Source organism: Leuresthes tenuis, unplaced genomic scaffold (assembly GCF_036924035.1).
Source record: "Leuresthes tenuis unplaced genomic scaffold, fLeuTen1.0.hap1 SCAF_12, whole genome shotgun sequence".
NCBI classification, from domain to species: Eukaryota; Metazoa; Chordata; class Actinopteri; order Atheriniformes; family Atherinopsidae; genus Leuresthes; species Leuresthes tenuis.
In genome coordinates, this window is record NW_027325366.1 from 18,893,553 (window position 1) to 18,920,274 (window position 26,722).

The window sequence follows — 26,722 nt, forward strand, 5'->3', positions numbered from 1 at the left end:
GGGTGGCTTTTTATTTTTCCTCATACAAACCGTCACACACATCACTGGTGATGCATTTAGGGCATTTAGATAAAGGTTTTGAAACACCAAATGATGTCATTGGGCTGATGTTCTTTCCAAGGAAAGTCTTGCTCATTTCAGCCAGATAATACCAAACCACAACAGCATGACTCTGCTGTTTGGCAGCCAAAATCCTTTATAAAAGCAAAAATATGAACATATTTGACCCTCAGAGTTGTAAGTCATGGGAACTTAAAACCAAATTTCCCTGAAATTATTTAAATCATCATCTGTTAATTACATAAATTGCTGACCTTTCAACCTGGGATTAGGAATAGCCATTAGTCACTGATTGAGAGGCTTTAAGACATTTTGTGGCTACAGCAACAACAATTCAGATATGTATTCAGTGGCTTGCGTGTTAAGCAAAGAGTAAAATGTAACATTTAGTTCAGTACTACACTGTCAGTCCTACACTGCTATAGTGTAGTCTAGAATGGCTTTATCTCAAGCAAGAACTCATTTGTCTCCAAGGGCAATCCTTCTGAATTCAATTCAGTATTTGATTATTCATTTTGGATAAGAGTGCACACGTATAGAAACGACAAGGTTATGTTGTTGTGTAGGGCATTTATTGGCATACATACATTTTCCTTACAGTCTCTGCACTTTTCAGTGGAAAGATCTAGCTCGAAACTAGTAATGTACCTTTCGCACAGACATTTGTCAGGGTCTGCGTTACAAAGCAGCAGTTTACCGCTAAACTCCAGCAAAGCAACAAGCTCGTGGCACAAACCGCTGACATGCAGGCAAAGGTGTTGACCGATACGGTTTTGCAGGTCTAAGGCACTGATTTTACTGTCAAACATCCCATTTTTTGATACAAGATTTAGACAAATGAGCACATTAAAGAAACCCAACTAACTCACAACATTACGTTAATAACACACACGCGCACACTCATACATTTTATTTGCACCCAGATATCAATGTTGCTACGCTACTTTAGCTGACGACGAGGCTAGTCCTTCTGTTAGTGATTTTCAAAGCACAGGTATAGTGTTGTTGCTGGGTCCAGAGTAATGTTTTACCTGGAGAGTTTTGTACATTATTCAAACACTTCATCGAGACTTTGGTTTCATTTTCACCATGCTAAACTCGAACCTGGTCTTATCTGGATGCAAAGAACTGGACAGCGACACCGTCTTTGTCTCGGTAAAAGAAGACAGAGAAGTGTTCAGCCAGAAAAAGCACCAGAGAGACTTGTCGGAGCGTAACATGGGGAACAAAGTGAGCTCTAACTCAAGCCGCTCACGTACTGTACATAGAAACAAAAAAAATTTTCGCAGTAAAAATATCACTTAAGCAGTAAGATACAAATACATTTCAGCAATGTGGTAAACTGAAGCTTAGGAAAGATAAGAAGAAAGAAAGAAGTGCAATGGTCAAGTCGTGGCCTGCTGTTGCAGTTCTACATGGCAACAAAATCAAAAGCACAGGTGGCTCTACCGTCTTATCTCAGCTTGTTTAAAGCACCTGCTGATACGAGAGTAAAGAGAAACATGCCCTGCATACGCCCATTTCAATAAGTGGATTCTCCAAGCTCCAAACTCGGCTGCCTCGTACAACACTTGACTTTCATCCTTCCAAAACAGTGCCAACTTGACAGTTTCTTTCATAACAGGTTGGAAAATAAAATACAAGAATTGTAGTAAAACTAGTCCCAGGACTAGTGTGGAGGTGCAGTGATACAATCAAATATGACAGTACTGAACACAAGGCAATCGGATTACATTCTGTGATTGCTCTTGATTCTAACAAACATCAACACAAACACTTAAACACAGTTAAAAAAAAGAAAAAAAAAGCGTAATAATTAACATAGTAGAGAATGATGAAAAAGTCAGTTTAATAACACTTGTCCACAAGGGGAAATCAAGTATGGATGAGGGGCGACGGCGTGCATCCTCCTCCTCTTAGTGTTCCTACTTAGGCCTCCTTTGTGCTGCTCTTCATCTTCTCAACTGTTTCCTGTATTTGAAAACAAAGAAACATAGAGGGAAACATAAGCTATGGTATGTATTTCCATCAAAATAAAAACTGCACAAACAAAGTAAAAAAGCCTGAAAAGCTGCAAGAGCATAAAGTGAAATAAATCAAGCGCACTGTTATTAAGACGATAAGATTTCTCAATGCCAAACTGCAAAGAATTTAGAGATTATGGGATCTAAAATCCACAAGACCATTGCACACTTTAAAGAATATGGAGACATTTCTGCGGTCATAGAGCTTTTAGGCGGCACTGCATGAAAGCCAGAGAGAGTACTTCAGTGGAAATCAACTCGCTACCACAGGGATATTTCTGAAAACCCCGGACGGTAAACAGTGTTTGTCACGCATCCTCAAATGCAAGTAAAACCTCTGCTAAAAAGGGAAAAAAAAGCCACATTTCAAGAGGATATTGAGACTGTTGCCTCGTCAGAGTTCCCCCTCCAAAGGATTGAGGCAAAGTGAAAAACTGGCCTGTGGTCTGATGAATCATAGTTTGAAAATCCTTTTGTAGATTGTGGACACACTTCCACTGGGCTAAAGAGGAGATGGGGCACAGACACAGATGTCCTCCAGTTATCAGCACACAGTTTCAAAGCCAGTGGCTGTGACCAGCTTTTCTTGTTTTGTAGCAAAATAAACTAAACAGAGCTCAGAGGTTTTGGTTAAACTGTCCCATCTGTGTCCTCCACAATGAAATATTCAACAAATGAAACACTGAAATGTTGAGCAGCTAATTTGTTAACAATCAAAACTGCCAGCTGGCGCCTCATTTACCAAACACTTAGTGTTGTTAAGAGAGGAGGTTTTAAACGTGACACCGTCGCAACAATTTTACACAGAACTCCACTTTGAAGGTGAATTTAGCGTGAACCTGCCTAAAACTGCACACTCAAGAGTCACATTTGTTTACTGTGGCGTTACAAGCTGCCGGGGCACAGAGTTCATGACCTTGCTGACTCAGCCATGGCCTCAATCCAGAGCCCTCGAGCTATGTTGTGAGCGCCAAGTCCACTTGTAATCCTCCTAATTCACTGTTTGAATAACAGATAAATATTCATAGTTATTATCACAATAATCATTCTCAATGTTAGCAGAAATCCATTCATACGACAACACCGTTCTTTTGCTCTAATTGTTTCACTTGATATGCCTGAAGTGACAAAGCTGCTGATACCGAGGCTCTTTTTGAGAGTACTACGCAGAGAGGTGTGATTCAATTTTCTGGAAACATGCTACCAGTAATCTTGGTTATATCACCATGGAATCTAATGGCAGACACTGAGTTCAGAGGCCACAGTGTTGATTTTCTTCTGCACTGGAATGCAGAACTGGAGAACCCAAACCAAAGAGAGGAAGATGGATGAGAAACTTTCATTAAGTACTGCTGTTGCAGAGAGTCAAAAGGAACAGATATCCGGACAAAAGAACTACGCACAAGCAGTGGTTCAGGCTAGATTGAGAGGAGTAATGACTATCACAAAGCAGGTGAGTGGCAATTAATAAGTGGACCTTGGTGTAAAACAAGGACAGGAGGTAAAACCAAACAGAAAAGGGAGCAGACTCTATGAAATAAAACAGCAAGTGAAGCTAACCTACAGTGCGCAAGGAAATCTAATTACAAGGACTTGAAAATTGCTTGGAAATCCAAACAAAATAAAACATTACACATTTTAGTCCAGTTCTATGAGCAGTGGTGGAGTTTTGAATTATACCTTTATACCTATCATTACACCCAAGTGGTGCGAAAAGCTAAATACTGACTCGGAGTTTGATAAAAACAGCGGGACTGTTATCATTTTTATGGGTTTTCAGATTACCAACACAGACCTGGTGCTTGTTGAGCTCAGCCACGCGGAGGTTCCACTCCTCTTCCGTCATCTCTGCTCCAGCATCTGCTGACTCACCAGCAGCTGTCTGTTTGTCTGGACAGATAACAGAATGGTCATGTTCTGAGACATGAATCACTCAAATTGGTCAAATGATTAGTAGCACCACACGTGCCAAGATTATTACCAGTGCAGGTCATAGCAGTGCAGACCCAGTTGCCGCATGCACAAACGCAACGGTTACAATCGACCTGAGTGTCTGCTCCATCCTCGTACGTTTCATCCTCAAGGGCGCATTCTGCACAAAGACACACGTTGACAAGCTTACAAGCCAAGAACATGGATGTTGGCGTTTCAAAATGCCATGTCATACATCTGGGAGCTCAACTGCAAGGTTAAATGCCTTTGGCTACTTTCAGCTTAGTCATAGACAGTCAGCAAATATGCAAACACCCACGCCAAGCAGGAGTGTCGGAGAAATGATCACACCAAACAAAAAAGAAGAAAAAAAACAGACACATTGCTGAAATATACTTCATTATTTTAGAAACTCCAGGATTTCTTTAAGCAAAGGAATCCTGTATGTGTAAAAGAGCCGGGGTTGAAAAAAAACAAACAAACTGAACCTGTCAGCTAGCCAAATGTGTGTGTGTCCTTGATTCTGTTTTAACTCCAGGGTTCAGTGTTCCACACAGAGCGACCGATGGAGCAATGCTTCCTGTTTCTATGAACTTTATACCAGATTTGTTGGCATAAGATGAATGACTATGCAGACTGAGGGGATGAACAAAAAACTGTGTTTCAGCCACTTGAAAACAGCAACGGGGGGCCCGTTTCCACACTTTGCTGGGAGTCTACAAGTCTGCAGCTTCACTGCTCCTTTAAGTTACATTTAGTCAAAGTATCTTGTTCAGCTCACTCTTCTCTGGTGGGTTGAAGCCAGGCTTCAGACAGTTGAGGAACTCGTCAAAGCTCAGTTTCCAGTCGGCATTCTCATCAGAGAGCTCAATGAGGGCATCGACACACAGGCTCCTGGGAAGCACAGATATACAAAATAAAATGTTAGCTTCTGAATATATGTGATGACAGAGCATACGAGAAAGAAGACGCAGACAAAATAGCATTTGTTGAGAGAGTTTCACTCCACAGAGTACAGGTGTTCATGCCCCTGCAGGCTCTCACAGGAGGCCTTCAGTAATGTTTGCCCTGAGGCACACAGATTTCAGTGACATTTCAGCATGCCTGAAAATAGCACCACGGCACCCAGATAACACCTGTTATCACAGGAGCAAATATTTGAAGGCAGGGGGAAAAACATGCAAACAGTAGTGGGTGCTCCATCACTCCGCCTTCCCATGCACTTATGTATGCATGCACACTGACAAACACACTGACCTGAGCAGCTTGTTGCTCTCCTGGTCGGCATAGGACTGCAACTCCACGACTGACTCATTGTGCTGGATGAATTTGAGCAGCTCGGAGGAGTCCAGCTGAGAATCACCATTGTCATACGACTGCAGAAAAACACAGCGAACGTCAGCGTGTGGAAGACTACACAACCATACTAAAATCTCATGATCATTCACACGTCTCTTCTTAGCTCACATTATATTTTGATCAACATGAGTCATGCGGATGTCAGCAATGAAAATATTCATCGCCGGAAATGTGGCTCTGTTAAAGTAAATTTGCAATTACTGCCCCAAAAAAACGCTCCACTGGTCATGACAGCCATGCTGTAATTCTGATTTAAATTTAGTGTGATGCACCGCAAGCTCTGTCCTTGTATTACTTCTGTAATATTTCCAAATGGTGAGGAGGTTTAATCACATGAATTATTCTGTTCCACACGTCCTTGTACAATTGTGTATTTGCACTGAGATTATGAGCCCGGCATACAGACTTCATGGGTCTGTCGCTGTAGGGAAACCAATAAAGGCTGCTGAGGTAGTTTTGCGGTGATAGTGTCGGCCTTTCATTATTTATCCATTACATTGTGACCGTACAATACCTTTGCTCAAGACAGATGATCTGAAACATTCATGAGATGCTGTGTAAACATTCAGCATTGAGAACACACTCAAAGTGTGCAGCACATTTTCATGACTGCAGAAGCCCAGATAAACACTTCTCTTTTTCAACAAACTGTTCAAAGAACCATCGCGAGACGTAGAGGCCCTCCACTGCAGAACAAATATCCTCTTTAAACAGCATTACAAACATCAGCAGACACACTTGAAAAGTCCGTCACATGAATAATCGGACTGAGGCAATACGAAGCAACTGTAAGGATCAAGGGTGGCTGGAAAGAAGGTAAATATAACAGAATGCTGTAGGAACACCTACAGAGACAGGAGACATTTCTACCCCCCGGACATCAGCACAGAGTAGAGGCCCACCTTGAAGTACTTGAGCAGGATGTCAGAGAAGTTGGAGCCCTTGGCAAACCAGCCGTCTGGGATGACCTCAGTCTGCAGCCACTGGATCACACGACTCCTTAACTCGTTGCGGTCAGCAGCGAAGCACACCACTGCAGCAGTGGAACATTTTCCAAAGGTCAGAATCATGAATTAATTGTCCAAAGGGCAAAAATGATCTTGACAGCTTTGTCACAGCTGACTCCTCTCCTTTCGTGCATGTCATATTTCCCGTGTCACAATGACCTTTACATGCAGTGATTGCACACACATAAAAGATAAAACCCTACGTAATTCTCAGATCCAGCCCACCAAAACATCATCTGGTTGAAAAACAACCCCGAAGTAACAAGGGCCATTTTTTTTTTCTTCTAATTTCAGAGAACATTTTGATTATCTGAATATAAATGTACGTACAGCCTACAATGCAAGGTTAATACAACTTCTGGTGAACAACAACACATGACCTGCAACTCTGTAATCATTGAACAAAAACAAAGGCAAAATGCAGAAACAGTGTGTGAGAAACTAAGTGCATCCAGCGATTCAACAGCTTATAGGGCCACCCTTAATGGAAAACAATAATTAGCAACTATTTCTCGTGTGACGCTATCAGACTCACATCATTGTGGGGGGAATTTGGTCCACTCCTCTTCACATTTGCGGGCATTTGTTTATGCACACCCGCCACAACATTTCAACCAGGTTGAGGTCTGGACTTTGACTGGACTGTTGCAACACCTTAATTCTATTTAATCTCAGCCATTTTGTTGTAAAGCTGCTGTTGTGATTGGGGAAATTGCCATGCTTCATGACCAGTTTCCACAATAGCGGTTGAACAGATGTTCTAAAAACTCAATATTATTTTACATATATTCAGTGGAGTTCATGGTCGATTAAATGACCGCATGGCGTCCAGCCACAGGACCCGGACACCATGTCTATTTCTCATTGTGCTGTCATGAACTTTGCCATTTAACATGTTAACTGAGGCCTGCAGTTTCCCTGAGCATTGTGCAGTCTGACTTTGGAGTGAACTAGCTGGGACGTTCACTACTGAGAAGATTGGCTGTCTTGAATGATGACAGAATGATGTAGAATTCCAAATATTTTGGAAATGGTCTAATAACCCTTCTCAGACTGATGGGCAGCAACAATTACTTCTCTTAGGCCATTGCTGATGTCTTTCCTCCTTTGTGTTAACACACACCTCGAAAACTCCCAAAATCCCTGCTTTCATAGAGGTGCTCACACTCGTTCATTATCAGTTAATCGAGTGCATTTGATTAGTAGAACTTGGCTGCTACTTATTCTCAGAGTTCCTATGATAGCCGATAGGCTGCAGGGTTTCACACAAAGCTGAATGTGGCCTAGTTTTTGTAATGTGTGCTGTTGTTCATTTTGCAATCACCTCACTGGGATGACTTTAGTTAAGTCCTGATAGGTTCAGCTTTAGAAATGATAGAAGATGTACTTTTTTTTTTTTACATGACTATATATGCAAAGAGGGCAAACATGCAGATGCATACAAAAACAAACTCACCTGGGCTGGCAGCTGGCTGCTCTGTTTTCTTTTCTAGAAGAGATTTCAAAAGAGAAACAAAATGTAACAACCGAGGCTATATCGGCTTGATTCAGATAGATGAACGTGCCTGTCACTGAACAAAGGTCTGGAAAGAGGACAGAGTGACGTAAAGATTTTTAGAGACTGTTTCCTGCCACTGATCAATGTTCAGGCCAGCAGGGAACCAGTGCGACTTTCTGTTGTGTAGGAAGAGACAAGTTCAGTCCTGATAAGAAGCCCATATCAGATGTATTAAAAGAAAAGTTGAGCACACAGGTGTGAGCGGAGCGGCAGATGTGCAGCGTCAGGAGGGTGGCCTTTTATTTTCACTCTGAACCCATTCACCTCAGTCTATCAGCCAATGAATATGTGCTGGTTCATAGGTTAGATGCTAATCAGTACATTACCTATGTGCAGTGTAATCAGTACCTGCACCACACGTCAGATGAGCACAAATGGATTATCTGCCACCCTGGCCTTTATCTAACTGTCACTGAACATTGTCAAGGGAGAATTGTAATATTTAAATAAGCGTCTGAGTCTGACGCTAAATGTTTGCTGGTGTTGTAGAGCTGGAACAAAATGCATGCTACAACAATATATTTCATAAATAGATGTTTATACAATAATACGTTATGTTTTAACCATACTTCTGACACACATTTTAAAAGGAAGAGTAATTCATCTATGGGAGAAGTGGTCAACCAACCTAGTATTTTCAGTGGTTAACACACGTAGAGTACTTGCCTGTGTTGTGCTGGTTTCTGCACTTATGCATTTTCACATCCTTAAAAGCATATTTTCATAGTCGCAGGAAAGGAATTGGTGTAAATGCTGACATATTTATGGTGACCTCCCTACAGTAGAGACAGGTTCTTAGTTTCTGTCACCAATGACAGTAATTCAGCCTTTACAGATATGTAGGCTTTCATTATTCAGTGCGGTGGAGATTTTTCAAATAGAATAAAAACACAAAACTGATACTGAATTTGTACTTTGTTGGCAGATCAGCTGAGGCATCCAAAACTCGCATTGCTATGTTTCCTCAAAGCAACTTGCACATAAAGAACATCAACAATCGAATTAGTTGTTTCAGTGAGTCATAGACTGTATGCAAGTAATCAGGGAGCACTGAGGGAAGCTTTTCAAATGCAGTATAACCTCAGTAAAGTCTCTCGGGAATGTCTTGACACAGCAGCGATGACAATCAGAGCAATTTACCACCCATTACAAGAACATCTTGTTCTACAGAAAACTATTTTGTTATTTTCATTAGTTGTTTCTATTCTTATTCATTCAATGTAAATCTAGTATCTAACCTTTTTACATGTCCGCATGGACATCCAGTGAAGAAACTAACCAGGGCTGAGTATTTCCACCCTGGAGCCTCAAAAACACAGATTCAAACAGCATGAGTGTCATACGTATCAAACATCAGGAACCAGTCCAGGCTGGGTGGGGCTTATTGGAGCTGGTGATCAGGGGCAAGGTTGATTTGATATTAAGGACACATTATAGGCTGTTTGATAATCGCAGAGGTGAGGGTGAGCAGCTGCCCTGGAAATGAAGGTGGGGCTAATTTGAATATTTATAGATCTGCACACATCAAATGAAACAGAGTCACAGATAAGCCACTCAAAGACACGTAGGGATTACTTTCATAGAAAAAAAGTGTGTTCTTTTTATGGAAAAGGGTGATTTTTTATTAAGTTAAAACCTACATTATGAGTAATGCTCTCAAAAAAAAAGTGGAAGTATTCATTCCTCAACAGGATTGGGTGGTTGTAATGGTGGTACCACAAAACCTTCTCAGCTTTCTGTATTTTGTGCAGTGTTTGTTGTTCCTTTACCCTTGCAGTGTCCGTCGTGAGCCACTTGGATCTTCAGGCCGGTCAGACAAGCATCTCTGTGGAGCTCACAGTGATTCCTGTAGGTCTTACCATTGCTGCCACACACTGACCTCTTGTGGGGCTTACAGCTCTGCAAACAAAGTGGAACAGAAACCAAATCAAAGTGAACTGAAAATGTGTTTCTATTCCCGTTGAGTGAAAGCGCTGCCACTGGGCCTCTGCTGGTCCAGCTGACCCCTCACCTCTATGCACAGACAGCTCGGCTCCCCCTTCTCGTTGACGGCACACTCTCTGCCGGCCCCACAGAACACATTGGCGCACACTTTGCTCTTACTTTGCAGCTCCTGGATGACACAAAAACAGATTGGTTACGTTTAGAAATAGTTGCCCATTTTTCACAATAGGTGGTGCTATTGCACATGTAGGAGGTTCAAGAGTAAGTAGCCCAAACAAATGTGCTGACCACATTTTAAAGCTAATTTAAAGCCCAAATTTTTGCATATTGGGCAGAAATACAAATATTCCACTTTCACATTAAAACAGATGTAATCAAACTTGATCTGCCCAGACTGATGTCATGACCACACAAGAGGTTTTCATCAACCCGAGTTTAGATGCTTCAGAGATATCAGAAAGTATCAGAAAATCACTACCACAACTAAAACCATTTGTAAAACCTTTTAAAGCATTTTCCAGAAGCCATCCTGCGAGGTCTGAACAAACTCTCTTTTAGGTAATCTTCACCAAAGTGATGAATAAAAGCTGCTATATTTCTAGGCCTAATTCAAAGAAATGTTTCCTATTTGCTGTCTTTTTTGTGTCCTGTAATACATCACCTGTGTCTTTGTGTTTGCGCTTTAATTCAGATGTCTAGACATCTAACTGCATGACTCATCCCTGATGACCACACTTGGGGAAGGAATTCATCTGTGTTGTAGACTAAAACAGCCTTTTTTCCCCCCACTGTGTGTCACTGCAAGGGGAATAAAAGATAAAGCGAAGTTTTTCTGTCTCAAACTTTCTTTTCACCTGCGTTGTACCACTCTCCTTGTTGATACTTTTCATAGCTTGTTAAAAACGTTTTCTTTGTTTTAGGAGATTGCCAGCAGTCTCAAAAATTAGGTCACCTCTGCTACAAACCAACCAATCACAACACGCCAAGCGGAGCTTCGAGAGATGTCTGTTGACCCTCATTACCTCCTCCTTTCCCCGTCTGCGTGCCTTTGTATATTTGTGTGTGTATTTGAGTTTGCATGTGTGTACAGGGTGTTTCCACATCTGGAGATTGAGCAGTGTTTTCCTTCTGGGCCCATTCCCATGCTCTGTGAAATCTTTTCTCCTCCCCCCTGGTTCTCCAGGCCCCCACCTCATCATCTTCCCTAAGCTGCTGTTTCCTGTTGGAGCGAGGCAGAAAGTTGGCTTTGTTTTTGTGACTGTACATGAACTGGATCCCAAGTTTTAGTGTGTGTGTTTAAAACTGCACTGTCTGGTACGTGGGTTTGAAAGATGGGGGGGGGGGTTGTTGTCAACAGCAACCTAATGATTAATATGCTGTAACAGGGTGGATGCAGGGGGGTGGAGGGGTAGTCACATGCTTGCGTCACACTGCAGCAACTTTAACTCAGAACCGGTGAGAGTAGGGGGATTGTAGGGATTTACTTCAGTTTTATGCATAGTTCACACACACACACACACACGGACACACACACACACATACTTCCACTCCAAAGCTGAGGTCATGGAAAATCTTCAAAGCCATGCGAGTGGCCTTGAGCATGTTGGACACATCAGTTAGTTACACATCAACACAGATGGGCTGGAGGCCTGTTGAAACCTGTGGAAACCTCCATGGGAACATGAATAATGAATGGGCTCCTGAGAAAAAAATCCACTACAAATGTAAAAGTCTGTCAGTCCTTCTCCGTCTCTGAGCAGGGGATCCATGACATTTATTAATGAATTCGGAGGATGCTGATTCAAGAGGATTGTTGCCATAGTGAGGCGCATGAGCGGGCACCTGCGGTAATTTTGCAGAAGCATCGATCAGGCGACTTTGAAGGGATAAAAGCAGAATGTGTTGCTCAGATTTTATTACCGATGCAGACATACAGTGTAACACTATACTGGAGAAGACAATGGAAAAAAATAACTGAAATGTCACCTTCACTAAACAAGGGAGGCTGCCCCAAGTTGCCATAAATCACACCTGCCTGTAGCTTGGTGCTTCTACTGTGGCGTGGGCAGACATTCTCTTTTAAATACACCATCAATGAATATGTTCACATACATAACTCCTGGTTTTGAGTCTTAATTTGAGTCATAGTTTGAAAAATGACATGGAACCTAAAGAGAAACAGTGTGCGTATGCCTGCGTATGAATGCAACTGTATCGAGGTTTCATTATTGCCTGACCCCCTCCATGTCCCTTCCACTCATTCAAAGAACTAGACCAGACTAATCAGTGGCAACAAACTGCAGCGAAGGAATGTCAAAGGTGAGTTTTAGGTAATTAAAAAAAAAAATGTGACCAACTTTATTGGGAAGCTAGGGATGTCAGGTGTGCCACAAGATGACAAACGGTAATTAAAAGGGTTTCAACTAAATCTGTCAGTCAGCTCTGTTGGTGGGAGAAAAACAATTTTTTGTCAGTTCCACTAAGCTGTTTCTGAACAAGAGAATTAGGACAATTGTGCAACCATGATCACGACTATGTAGAATTACTCCATTAATTGTTAATTGTCAGATGCCTATGGACAACACTGACAGTTTTCACAAGTATTTCCTCTGATACATGCTGTGCAGATTCACAACCGTATGAGTATTACCTCTTCTTGTTGAGAGTAAGACGTGTCACAACTCTTGGACCCGATTACAATCATTTACCACAATTAATTAAATCTCCTGCAGTCAAAGGTATAAAACGAGTTGACTGAAAGTCGCGGAAACAGTGTTTTTCTTTTTATATTCCCGTGTCATTTACCGCTGTTTGACATCATGCCATTGTGCTGGTGGCACTAATCTTCCACTCAAGCAGTGGACGATTAGTGCCACCAGCACAATCAGCAGTTTACCTCGAGGTCCTCTATTTCTAACATTCAGCAACAGCGTTCAAATGGGCATGTGAGGATGTTAACAACATGGATTTAATTAAAATCCTAAAACCATAGCTCGGCTCTTCACGATCATCACATAACCATAAAATAACAATTTTCTTTTAATGAAATGGGCTCATTCTGCATATGTCCTCATTGCGTTATACCATCAGATAAATTGTTTTATTTTGTTACGCCCCTCTCATCTGCTGTGGACACGAACTGAGAAAAGGTAATATGTGACTTTTCTTCATGCTGTAGTATTCACTGCCAATATGAGGTGGTTATTCTTCATAAAGTGTGTCCACAGTCACACTATTGATTTTTTTTCAAGCAGACTTTTATTTCTATTGAATCATAAACAGGATATGACCATTAACAGTCGAATAGTATTTCATAACTGTGGCAGTCACACTAATATCGCAGCCAAACATATAACAATACATAAAAAGAAGAGGCCAATAATTTAGAGGATGAGTTTGGTAGATCGAAGCGAAAGGGTTGCAGTCAAAAAGTACCAACAACACTCAGTTAAATTTTAAAAAAGAAAGAAAAAACTGGCCTCTACAGCATCAAATACCTGAACTAAAAGAGACAGTCACGGTTCTAAGTTATAATCATTTAAACAAAAATCAATTCTATTTATAGACTATGTTCCAGTGTTCGGAGAATGATTCTTCCTCTTCACAATGTGTGTACAATTATGCAATTATTAAGTTTAAAATATAATAGTGGCACGAATGGACAATTATATAATATTATATATTATATTATATAATATTATATAATTATAATATATATATATATTATATAATTATATAATATATTTGAATATAGATCAATGCTTTCATCCAACTGTCAGCGATAAAGAAAACACGAGTATTAACCAAAATGTTCAGCTCTTTAAAATAAGTGATACATATTATTGAATGTAAACATAATGAGGATTGTCAAAACGCTGCTTTACTGGTGTGCATGCAAACATTCATTAACCCAATCATTAGCTGAGCAGCCAGTGGTAAAAGCCAGCACAAACAAAGCTATCTCATCCACTGTGGGTGTCCTAGTTGAATGGCTAATTTTTTCAGCAAACGACGTCTTCTTTCCCATTTAAAATTAATCACAGAAGCTTTTCACCCGGTGGATCATTACAGAATAAAGAAGGTCTCTCACAGAACGACATTATTACTGACAGTATACAGGCATATTTCACACATGTTCAAGTCTTGTCCTTTTTTTTCAGTGTTTTTCTATTTGTCAGGACAATCCAATGATTTGAAGGGTTTAAGAGGATTGAAACTGAAATGCTGTGCCCTTTTAGAGCTGCAAGGAACAGGCCAATGAGCCAAAAGTGGCCTTAAGGAGCGTCGATAAACAGTAAATGGACTGTGCTTATATAGTGCTTTTCTAGTCTAGCTGAACACTGAAAGTGCTTTTACACTACGTGCCACATTTACCCATTCGCTATCACACTGATACAACAAGTCTTAGTCCATATAGGCAACACAGGGCTTTCTTCCACACATTCACACCCATTCGTACACTGATGGACGCATCAGTAAGCAATATGGGGTTTAGTGTCTTGCCAAGGGTGCTTTGACCTGGGTTCCAGGGACACCAGAGTAGAACCATGACCTTCCTCTTGGTAGGCGACTGCCCACGGGTAGAAATCAGAGCAGGAAGACAGGTGAGCAAAAGAGGAAATGAAAATGAAATAGAAAATAATAATGAAATGAAAACATTAAGAAAATACTTTATATGTGCCAAAGGGAAATCATATATATATATATATAGATATATAAATTATATATGAGTAAGTTGCGGGGAGAGTCTGAATGTTAGGAAATGGGAAGAAGGTCGTAGAAGGTCAGGGTATAGCAGAGAAGGAGGAGTACTCATCCCCCCCCCCCCCCCCCCCCCCCCCCCACCACATGCTGAATGACTCCAAGCTGAGACTCGAGTTAAAGGGCAATGTCTTCCCGCTTCAGTACAGAAAAGCCACCTCCGCTTTACACTTCTGATAAGGACAAACGCAGTACAACAACAGCAAGACAAAAACCTGCACATACTGACACATAAAAATATTACAACGCGTGTCTTCATGCCTCCCTCATGTCCTTGTCCTTCTACACTGATAAACACTCAGAGCAATCTGAGAAACAGCTCTAATCTGCCTGTATCTGCATGTGTTGGGCATATGTATTTATGTGTATGTGTGCATATGCTTGAGATGCTCCATTGATCCAGTAAGCCAATCAATGCTTCTCTCCTGTGGATGTCACTTTACAGCCTGCGCGAATACATTCCCACAATGCACCCTGCCCTTCATTACCAGAGATAACATTGATTTAGAGATAGTAAACACCCTGCTGCAGAAGGAAAAAGCAAAAGTTACTTTAAAGAAAATAAAGATGACTTTAACTAATCTGGCAAACCAAGCCGAAATCAATGCCTTAGAAGTGTTCAGTCTCTCTCATTTCAAGTACAGAGCTTTTCTTCTTCATAGCTCTTAAGAAAAGTAATAATTCAGGGTGAATTCTGAAGGGTGCTTCAGTTCAGTCGACATCTCTATAAAAATTTCAACATTAGCCTTGCGTTAAAACCATCATAAAGGCTTCGCTAAAACGTTGGATAAAAATGTCTCTCTTCAGTTTACAAGGTTTTGATATGTTACAGAGCTGGCGTCCTTGCGAAGCTTGATTAATGTTTTCTTATATTTTGACATTTGTTAATCTCACACAGTAAAAATCTAATAAATGATAACGCTGTAAGTATATACTGAAGTCAGTATGTTCTGATGTGAAAAACAGCACAGATGTTTTTACATTTTATCAGCAAACCACCTTGAGAAATAATTTTTCAATACTTTATGGATTCATAATAATGATTCTGAGATGAGCTGATGAGGCTCAAGTCAAGACAGGCATTACAGCTTGTAATTGTGGCCTTAAGTCATCAGTGTGTCTCCATTCAGAGATTTTGAGCCTGTTATTTATGATTAGCTCAACTTAAACGTTGAGTAAAACAGGCCAGCAATGACTGTCTCTTTACATGTGATTGTTTTTTCGACTGTTGTGACACTACGTCCATATGCAGATATGAAAGGAGTCATTTCAGTCATAAATGTTGGTATCTGTTCCGAAACAGACAGAAAAGAAGCCAATTGACCATGAAACATCAGCGCAGCAACAACCCAACATCTTCAGGTAATTAATGAGCGAGTTAAATAAACTGTTGGAGACAATAGGGTTTCTTTTTCACTGTCTTGGTTACTTGTAAATTAGCATTTGTAAAACAAATTAGCTAACACATTAAAACACAAGGGTTTTGTCTCATACTACATCTTAATCACAAGACCAGGGCTTTTTTTCGTTGATGGCATTGGTGTTCCCGACTAAAAACGAGCACCAGCACAAGCTTTAGAGGCACTACTTAAATTGCTTTTTCCACCTTGGTTGCCTTTCTGAAAAAAAGGCTTGGTAATGAACAAGCAATCTAAATGAATACCAAACTGTCCTTTTACTGTTACACTTTTTACTTTAAATGAAAAAAAAACCTCACCGAGTAAACGCTATTTTATCTGTGAAAAAAACAACACACCAAAAAAGAAGACAGCAGTCTGGTATTTTATGTAAGTTGTATTTTATGTAACTGCAAAAACATTAGTCAGTCGTGGAGATAAGATGAAAAAAAATGTTGCATTAGCTACATGTTGATTTAAGTTAATTGGTTGACACATCAGTATCCCTGACAGTGAACCAGGGGATGTTTCATTCGTAGGATGCATTAAATTAGTCTATACTGGCTGATTAGTACATTCCTTTTTTACTAATGCTGTTTGTGTCATGCTGTCTCTGTCTCTTATGTCTACATGTTGTAGACTCAGCAAACAAGTCTACAAATGCTGGGCCGCATAGAGAACTATAAATGAAGTGTTTAATGTTGGCAAGTAGCACAGGTCTTTGCCTCCTTTAACGTGTCATTTTTCGTAGGCGATGACAAGAGCCTCAAGTTAGAGCTGCACTCTCTGTAACTCACACACCACACGTGCATGCATACACCTCTTCCTTGTCCCTCGCTGCTATTTCAGTGGATGGATGCTAATTATTTAAAAGGAAGAAAACACACACACACAAAACAAACTGCTGGCAAACTGGAGCCCTAAGGTACACAGACATGAAGCCGTGCTTCCATATCATGAGCAAATAAACTACATGTATATGGTCATCAGAAGGTGGAAATATTAGCTACTTTACACTGCAGTAAGCAGAGTTGAAGGGGTTGACTTTGGCCATAAATGAAAGAATAATTTAGTCTTCATGATTTTTTCTGAAGTTCAGCTCATTGTAACGCTTCTCCTATCATGTGTTTCTGCTTCTAGAGAAGAATTATTCATGTGATGAGTCATGTGAGACAAATGTTCAAAGTGCTGAGTAGGTTCAGATGTGAACTGCATTTCTCCCTGGTCCAGGGTTTATGAATGTTTAAACAAATGTTTCCATATCTTCAATGAAAATGAAGTGAAATAATGGAAGCAAAGCAAGAAGTAAAGGCAAGGGATACAGAGAAGGGACAAGGATCAGGAGAATGAGAAGGTGGGGTGGGGGTTGCATTCCTGAGTTGTGTTGTGCCTCAGCTTGTGTCCAACACAGTTAGTCTTGAGCCAAAACCTAGTCTGTATCTGGGTCAGAGAGGTGCCTCTGCTCTCCCACTCTCAAACATTTCCTGTGCTTCCTCATGATGTCTCTCCACTTCTAAACTATCCTAGTCTCCTTAGTTAGCGAGACATGGGCTCATGCCAGGAGTAAAGAGGGCGGACGGAGCTTAAACTGAACGGCATGTTTCCTTCAGCCCATAAAGACCTCCTTCTCTCTTCTCCTTAGACAGGGTGTACCAGAAGAGAAATGACGCATAACAAGAATGAGAGCCACTCTCACTCCACACTGTGAGCTAACTACGATCCACTTTCCTCCTTTAAGGATATTTATGCAAGCTTGCGGCTAAATCCATCACACAGGGGATAAACATGACAAGACGATCATCGGCTCTGGTTTTGAGTCATTACAGAGAGATGCAGCATTCGCCCTCAATAATTAAAACTCCACCAATCCCAAACTCTCAAGACCCGAATCTATTCAACTGTATCCTCATTCATGTTAGATCTGTTTCAGTCAGTTTCTTCTGTACTTGAGAGCCTCTTGAGAAGAGACATATAGTTAAACCTCCGATGATCCCCCAAAGTGAAACAATTAACTGACATACTTCCTCTGAGCTTAAATTCCTGGTTAGTTTTTCAGTGGTTTAAATGGTAATTGATTGACAGTTGATAGCAGAAAAGGCAGGGTGTGTCCTTGGAATAATGAGGTCAAAGTAAGACTAATGTATTACAAAGATATGAGTGCTTTGTATGAGCCCTATGGGTGGTCTAAATATCCCTCTTAGGGACCAGTTTTGAGAGTAAACCAGCAGAAACAAAGGGGCTCCGGGTAACGACCAGTTTATGCCACATGTTATTCTTCTCCACATTTCTTATTCAGTGTGAAAGGAATGCACCAACAGACGAATGATGTCACCCCAGACTGTAGCCTGTTATTTTACACCCACCAAGCCCGTTGTTCCAAAGCTGAAATGTGGTAAAAAAAAAAACACCCTGAGAGAAATCAAACAAAGAAACAACAACAACAAAAAAGGCAGATACAGAAAGACACAACAAAGAAGGGAAGAAAGAGAGGCCGATAAAGGAAAGAGAGCATAGAAAAAGTAAAAACAGCAGACAAAGAGCGACTAAAGAAAGCAGGAAATAAGTCACGGTCTGGGCAGAGCTACATCTGCTAGCAGTTAAAACGTCACCAGAGGACATAAAACACAGTGAACACAGCACCACCCCCGGCCCTGTTCCCCCTGTTGTCACCCTGTCGGGACAACAGTGTCGCCTCTTTCCTCACCACCTGTCTCTCTACCATCTCTGCTGATCCAAATAAACTTAAAAAAACACAAAAAACTACATGTGACCCTGTTCTGAACTTTTCCCTGTTTCACTACTGATAACCAGGTAACCTTGACATTTCCTCTTAATCATTTCTAACTTTCTCTCTCTGCCTACTTTGTCACCTTTCTACCCCCTCTGACCCACCCTTGCTTTGTTCCAGGAATTTTTTTCACCATCAGGAAGGTGGAGAGAGGGAGTGGAGAATGAATAGATTCCCTGCCCTCCTCTCTTGGGCTCTGAGGCCAGTATTGGGGCTAATGGCTGGAATATTTTTGTAAAAGGAAAAGGCCCATTTACAGACAGAAGAACGTGTTTAAAAGCGGTTGGGCTATGAGCATGTATTAGACCAGACATTTACAGTCTGATATAGTTCTGTGACTGTATATCCACACCGTTTCTAAGCACCTCCGACATGATAGGTTCTTCAACCGACTCAGCAGTGCAATGATTTCTAAGGCTTTTCTTAGAAATACACTGTACCATTTTGGAGGGAAAAAATCCCATTCAACTGACATTCTACAGAGTGGGAGAGGACAAAGAATTGGGATAAAACCATGTTTTAATCAGCTACAACATCTACAGTTTACACACTAGCGGAATCATTTCTCATCAAATTATTGAAAAACTATTCTTCTCTCTTCTAATTTTATTTTCTAGGCCAACAGATTTAACTTTTTGAGTCATCCACCTCCAAATCACAGGAATACCACCGACTGACCCATTGATTCCAATGTAAAATCCTTTTTGACATTTGATTTTCAGTGCAAACCTTTTTTTTTTAACTCATCCTCGTCTCAGAAAGCCTTACAGTGTGTACAGTGGTGCCACTGTGTCAACATGAGTTACTGCGTTGTGTTAAATCACAGCAGATTGAGATGAGATGAGATTTGAGTGAATTTTCAATCTGAGTCAGAGAGAATGTTGCAATCAACATCACCACGACAATCTGAACTGCCTCTCAGAATTCCCAGCTAACGGATGTTTCCCTGTTATATTTACACACACTTTTCAGCAATTAGCAAGAGAGAAGGAGCAAGCAGCTTCAGCAATCCCACTGCGGCAGAGCAGTAGCCAGGAGCAGCAAATCCGTACACGAAGAGACTCATTTCAAATGAGTTACAATTTTATCACGAAAAGTTGAATACTTGCAGACAGCATTGATGGCAGATAATGTCTGAAATATGGTTAACGGCATGTTTTTCCCTACAGCTTTTATCCCACAAGTCTCTTATCAGAAGAAAAAGAAACTTGCATGAATCATGTGAGAGTTGAGTTCAAATAAGCCCCTTTGGTAGATTTTAAGCTTTCTGGATAAAGGTAGAGGGGAACAATGGTAGCCAATTAATCAGTCAACATACTGTGAAAAGCAGCGGAGGTGAACAGATTGTATGGGATCTCTTTTTTTTTCTTTTCTTTATCGTTTGGATGGGAAACAATCGATGTCAATATAACATGTCACATGCTTTGACTTTGAGCTAAGCACAAGAAAAAGGTGAGAAACAGTATGTATCATTGAGACAGAACTGAATGAACTACAACGTACAGTACATTTTTGTTATTTCAGTTGTTTACCAAAACTGTCAAATTATTTGATGAATATGGGCTGAAAGTGCAGATGTTCACCTGCAATTTGAGGGTATTCACAACCATATTAGGGGAAGGGTTAAGGAGTAACAGCCCTATAATATGTATATGTATGTAATTGGACAATGGACTCCAAAGCTGTTCCATGGACAGTTGCGGGTCATTCCTTTATTATATCCTCATCAACCAAATCCACAAAAGACAACGCAGGTGAATGAATAAAAAACACGCTTAACAATCCGAGTCAACCAACAGCTCATGAGGGGAAATACAGAGAGTTGTGGACCATTCATGACACTAAAGAACAAGAAAGCTAGAATAGACTTTAAAACACCTTAAAAAATAAAAGCAATTCTGGAAGAACATTCTTTGTACAAATAAAACTAAAATCATGAAATATGCATTGTCTGTAAACACACGAAGGCTGTGTGTTGACACGGTCGTGCTTGGCTTCCCGGCTGTGAATCACTATTTACTGATGTGACAGAAGCAGCTGGGTGAATTTTTAAGTGTACAGAGATGTATTACCTACTCAGAATCAGGGCACTTCACAGTATAACAAAGACCCAAAACATTCTGCAAAAGCAACATACGAGTGTTTGCATGTAAAAAAGATGCAATGTTTGCAATAACCGAGGCAATTTACTTATCTAAACCTCATCACATGTGGCATTTCACCCGCTGAAGACAGAACTTGAGATGTAACGACCCAGAAACAAACAACAAATGAGGACAGTCGAAATGAGGGTCTGGAAAGGTATCACAAAGGGCAAAAAAAAGTTTCTTTTTGACTCGTACATTTCCTTTTGTCTTGGTTCTGTACAATTGTCCCCATACATGAACCTAAAAAAAGGGGGAGTTCTTTGAAGAGCTGTTATAACACCGAGCCCAGCCTCCAATTTGGTTGTGGCTACTCTCAAATTAAAACTGGCATTTTGCACTTTAAGCACATATTCATTACACAACTTTAACACATTTTAGTCAGCAAATGCAAATTCTTTCCAGTTAATTCTGCTGAAAACCCATATGTGTAAGTTACAGCACACATGGCAGCATCTTCATTATCTCTTCCCTACAAGCCAGGAGACTTGAGTGCCACTCGCTGTCATTTATATGTCTGTGGTTCCCCTGAGAACAGGGTGTTGGTAATGATAAGACACCAGTACAGCTGGTAAGCTAAATGAGGACCCCTTTCAAGCCAAGCCAAGAGCGAAGAGAACAGACTGCAGGGACATCAAACGCAGCGCAGGCCCACCTTTTTTCTCTTCACACAGCTGAGTCTTACCTCACTCGCAATCTCGCCTGCTATAATTGCCCGACTGTGGCTCCATCTTCTCTCTGTTTTACATCACTCTATCTCACCGCCCCACACAATCCCTGCGCAGGATTCATGACCGGCTGTTGAGCTACAGTAATTAGAGCAGGCTGATACAGACAGAGGACACAGCGTCCCCCTAATGCTCCTGTTTCCTCCACCTGGGCAGATATTTTTAGCCCACCTTGAATGAGAAAGAACAAGCATCAACATGGAAGCATGGCAGAGTGCTTGAGTGAGAAACCATAGCTCAATTAGGCGTGCTAAAGGCAGTCGGCTTTCACTCGGCTCTATCCTTGTGACCAGAGGAGAGTGGAGCTTGTCTGGTAGCCTTGTTGAACTTAATTCCAATAAATGTCTGTATCTTTTTTTATTTTAACTCCAGAGCACTGATAACAAAATGAACCACCATGTCATTCAACCCCGACTTGTTTTACTCAGCAACCACAGAGAAAGCCGTAAAAAGAGTAATATAAACACTCCCCTTCCTCTGTTTATATGCGGGTACGTCTGCACATAGGTCCCCTGGGGCTGCAAACTTTGACTTTGACTATTCTTGCGTACTACCTCCTTTGCATATCAAGCTCCCGGTGTGCTTTAGCAAAACATCAACATTTTATCCACAAGATGCATATCTCTCTTCCAGCCTGCAGACACACACTCACACATGAGGCTTTCCCTGAGTCTCAACCTCGGCCACCCCGCCACACATTTCTGAGCAGCTTATCTTCAAACGCAGCAATTTCTCACCTCGGGAAGCACACAGGCATTCTCTTTGATAGCAAATCAGGAGTTACTTTGCTTCATTTGAATGCCTCAAACTCATGCCAGTAAATAAAAACGCCAGTCGATGCAAAGAAAATTGAGTTTTCACCCATTACTTTGTCTTTTTGCGCTACGCCTTCATTTAACAAAGCCAAAACACACACTGTGTATGTGGATCATACTTCTGAGAGGGCTTCGCTCCAACTTGTTGACCTCCTTTGGACAGCACACTGGTATGCAAGCTTAGGCTCTTCCCACGGCAGTCAACAGGCCATATATTGTCAAGGTAATTACCTTTGGAGAATAGATGCCTTTCTAATGTCTCCCCATTTACTACACTCAGCACAGCCTGCTGCGCGCTCTGTCACCCCCATGCCATACCTCACAGAACATGACCATGGATTCAATACAGACACAGACAATGGCACATTTAGCAGCCGGCAAGCGAAACAGGAAGGTCAGCAGGGAGGGCCCCGCGTGTCCGCTATGAGCAATGTTGTTGCAGCTGAGGCACTAATGGCCATTAAGCTATGAAGACAGACTAGGCAGCAGACAGCTTGCCTATCTTGTGTTTAGCTGTAAGTCACTGAAAAAGCCAGGCTCTAATTAGGAAAAAGTACTGCGTTTATTCATCTCTTCTTCCTGTAATTATCCAGGTTTACAGAGGAGTCAGCTCAGAGCCAGGTATTCCATGGCTGTAGCCTTTAAGGTTCTGATCCTTAGAGAACACTTTTTGGAAATCCAGTAACTCATTTTAAAACGATGAGAAAACTTCTATGACTCTGAAGTACGTAGAATTACAAAGCTACGAAGAGCAGACGGCTAGCTTAGCAGAGAGTCTGGGAACAATACATCAATTTACAGGTGACAGGCTTTTTCTTTGCTGGAATCTGTTGCCTGGCAACCAGCCTCCAAGAAGTTGCCAGTCCAGCTATAGTTTTAGATTTAAGAGCGCTGGCAAGTAGAGCAAAGCTAGCTGTGTCTCCCTGTTTCTAGTATACGTCCTGCATTCGATCGGAACTCAAAGCTTGGAACAATTTCACATTCCAGTTGATCGTGTTCAAGTTACAAGTCAGAAAATCAGAAAGATTTCCTCATTGTTATGCTTACGAACTGGCCAGTGATTATTATCAATACGAACTGATAACACAGCTTTATGTTGTATTTTGAGTGTAGAAAACACTATAGTGTGTGTGACTGATTTAATGAGTCACAAAGTACTTCTAAAGTGCAGCTAACATTACTTTTTATGCGGGGGGGCAGCCGTGTTAGATTCTATCTGCTGGATGGTGAGGTTACAGCAATTTTTTTAGTCAAAAATACAACTTCAGGGGGACGTCCAGTTGATCTTTCCCACTGGGAGCACAGAAATTCTGACGTCCAAGTTCAACACACTAACTGTGTCTGTTAAGCTAACCTAACTGGCAACTGTAAAATATATAGCTTGATCATTAGTACTTGCTTTCACACATTTCCAGAAAATAATGTGAGGCCATCGTCTGGAGCTACCCTTTCCCACATGTAGCACATTGCTGGAAACTGTGTGCATGACAGACTAGAACAGCTGGGAACACTCCATTTGTTTAGGTGAGGGTTGGCACCTCAGTGCAACCTTCATGAGTCCTTTCCTAACTGACAGTCCCTGAACCATCCAGTCAGAGGCTCTTTCAGTTTCACATCAGTGACGCTATTATCAGCATTATTACCTGCTCTATTGAAACTGGGTACAATCAGATCTTTTCAACCAACACAGAGTCGTGACATCAGTGGAAATGTTATTTACAACAGCAGTTGTGTGCTGTTTTAACCTCCCTGTAATATATTCTAAATTTGATTAGAAGAGGACCACAGTGCTGTGAGATTGTTTGTCTTCTCCTCTATCCAAGTATTTGTCTAATTTTCCCTGCAGCTGTGGCTTAAAACATCTAAAACATAATTTTTTCCCCCTTTCTTTCATGAACAAGGCATTCCCAAACTTTAAAGTTGTCTGATTGGTCCCCATAATCTTGCCTCCAGACCCTAACATTAAGTCTGTTTACTTCAAACTTTCTACAGGATTTGGTGCTGCTCCAGCATGACTCTTCCAAGCTATGATAAGACATTAGTTAGGAAACTGGTTCTAAACCAGAACTGGGAGAATTTCTGCAAAAAAAATGTGCATATTAGAAACAAAGGAGATTTAAAGAATTCGACAAGGTGATAAATTCTAGTCTGAAACAAATGATCTCCACCTGACACACTAAAACCTAATCTAGCTGCAAAAACAAACTAAAAAAAGTGCTTAAACTTCACCAGACCTATTGTTTGTATTGGTCCACATGTGCCATCAAGCCTCCTAATCTAACAGCACATTACCTCTGTGTTTACTCAGAGGCTGGACTACTTAGCGGTGTGGCGCTAGAGCCACAAGGGGAGCATTCTCACAGCCTTTTAGCACACATGCGAACACTTGCTCTCTCTAACTGACCACCCCAACGCATTGATTGTGTGCCATCAGAGCAGCTGCCAGTTGGCAGTGCATTTTGCAGCAAAACATCCTACAATATTGATGAAGAGGGCCATTAAACCCCAAACAGAGCAGGGGTTTGTGAGATGCGCGCAAACGGCAGCCAGCCCGTCAGTACTTTTCACAGCCGCCTGTCACCCCTGTGTCACCTTCGACCTCTTATGGCAGCTTTTGCTGTGCTGTTAAGTTGGCAGAATAAAAAAAAAAAAAAAAGAAAAAAACTGAGACTAGGTTGTTTGTGTGTTTTATTCGGTTACAAGTTACTTTTCCAGTGACGCATTTAGGCAATGATTTTTAACGATTATGTTGTTTTTTTTTCCTGTTATACTTTCTCTGTAACAAGCACAAGGCTGGCATTTTTGTCTCCTTTGGGAGGATAAAAGGCTAAATGGCCTCAGGACTCAGTGAGGTCTGCACAAGGCTCACTTTCACCACGACGCCGTGTTATCTCGACACATTCCGACCTTTTCCAGATGTGCCGAGCTTTGAGAACAAAGCTGATGTGTGTGTCTCCGGGTCAGCTTCTTTCGGAACCGTTAGAAAGTGTTAAATGCAGGCGCGACACTAGCTTTTGGTGATCATTTCCAGAACCGCCAAGACAATAGCTGTAAGTTTGAAATAACGAAACTTACCTCCGCGTTACAGAGAGCCACGGCCAGCACAAGGAGCACAGCGACACTTCGCAACATCTGGAAACAAAAAGAGAAAGTATGGTTTATTGAGAAGGGGGGAAATAGCAAACAAACAAATCCATCTGTTCTCGACATAGAAAACTTGTGGAAAATCTTCGTTTCGTACGGTTTCGTCAAGGCGGCTCCACTCAGCAGAAGGGGAGCTGGTCTTGGTTTTTGTTCGGACGGAGTCGAGCTGAGGGTCCTTGGTTTGATGAAATTTGAGGAGCGCTCAGGAATTCCTGCAAGCCCGTCAGTATCCCCTCCTCCTCTCTTCTTCTCCTCCTCTCGGCCAATGAAAATCTGTGGAGTCCTCCGAGGACGTTTCCAGCCGAATAGAGGAGGAGGAGGAACTGGACAAAGTGTGTGCCGTCTCTACATAGTGTGGCAGTTCAAAGCTTGGTGTCCATCACGACATTAATCCATATTACCTGACCCTGCAGCATCCATCCACCCACCATTATCTTCCACTTATACAAATTGCCTGCCTATAACAGTTCATTTGTTTCAATTCAAGTCTTCTGCATAGATTATTTATATCAGATGGATGTAGCCTCATGGTCTGAGAAATGATTGAAGGTACCTTAAACCTGCATTTCATGACCATCAGGGGGCGACTCATGGGGCGGCGAAAAAGTTTATTTATGACCCAGTCTGTTGGAAAATGACCAACTTGATCTGTAAACTCAGTAATCCTTCCCCTCATCAGCTTATGGTTTCAAATGTCTTTGTCAGAAATCTATGTCACGTGGTTTCCTCGAGACTTACTGCATATGTCTCCTTGTGTTACGTAGACAGTAGTCAGGGGTCTCAGCTTGGGAAACGTAAAAGTTACAATAATTAGTCCATCCTAAAACAGCTCAAATCACTGGTGTCCACAGACACTTTTTACTGGGGCATGTCCGCCAATTTTGATCTGCTGTGCCCCAGTACAATCTCATATAGGACTTTTAACTAATGTGCAGTGTGAGATTTGAAATAATAGCAATGGGGCCAGTTATTTTTTACTAATCCACGTTATCAAATAATGTTAATCAATTCAATATAATCTGAAATGAGCGCCAAATGTGTGAACTTTCAACCAGCCAGTA

The 26,722-nt window shown here is 41.3% G+C and overlaps 1 protein-coding gene across 1 annotated transcript; it reads right to left on the bottom strand.

Moving 5' to 3' along the window:
• Positions 1-610: 610 nt before the first annotated feature.
• On the bottom strand, positions 611-25,927 carry LOC140319325 (follistatin-related protein 1-like). Its single transcript, XM_072396924.1, has 11 exons — positions 25,759-25,927; positions 25,593-25,649; positions 9,952-10,053; positions 9,710-9,839; positions 7,839-7,871; positions 6,278-6,408; positions 5,274-5,392; positions 4,798-4,910; positions 4,066-4,176; positions 3,880-3,974; positions 611-2,031 (listed from the first exon to the last, which is right to left on the bottom strand). Exons 2-11 carry the CDS (start codon positions 25,647-25,649, stop codon positions 1,990-1,992), a joined length of 933 nt encoding a protein of 310 aa, XP_072253025.1. The 5' UTR covers positions 25,759-25,927; the 3' UTR covers positions 611-1,989.
• Positions 25,928-26,722: the final 795 nt, after the last annotated feature.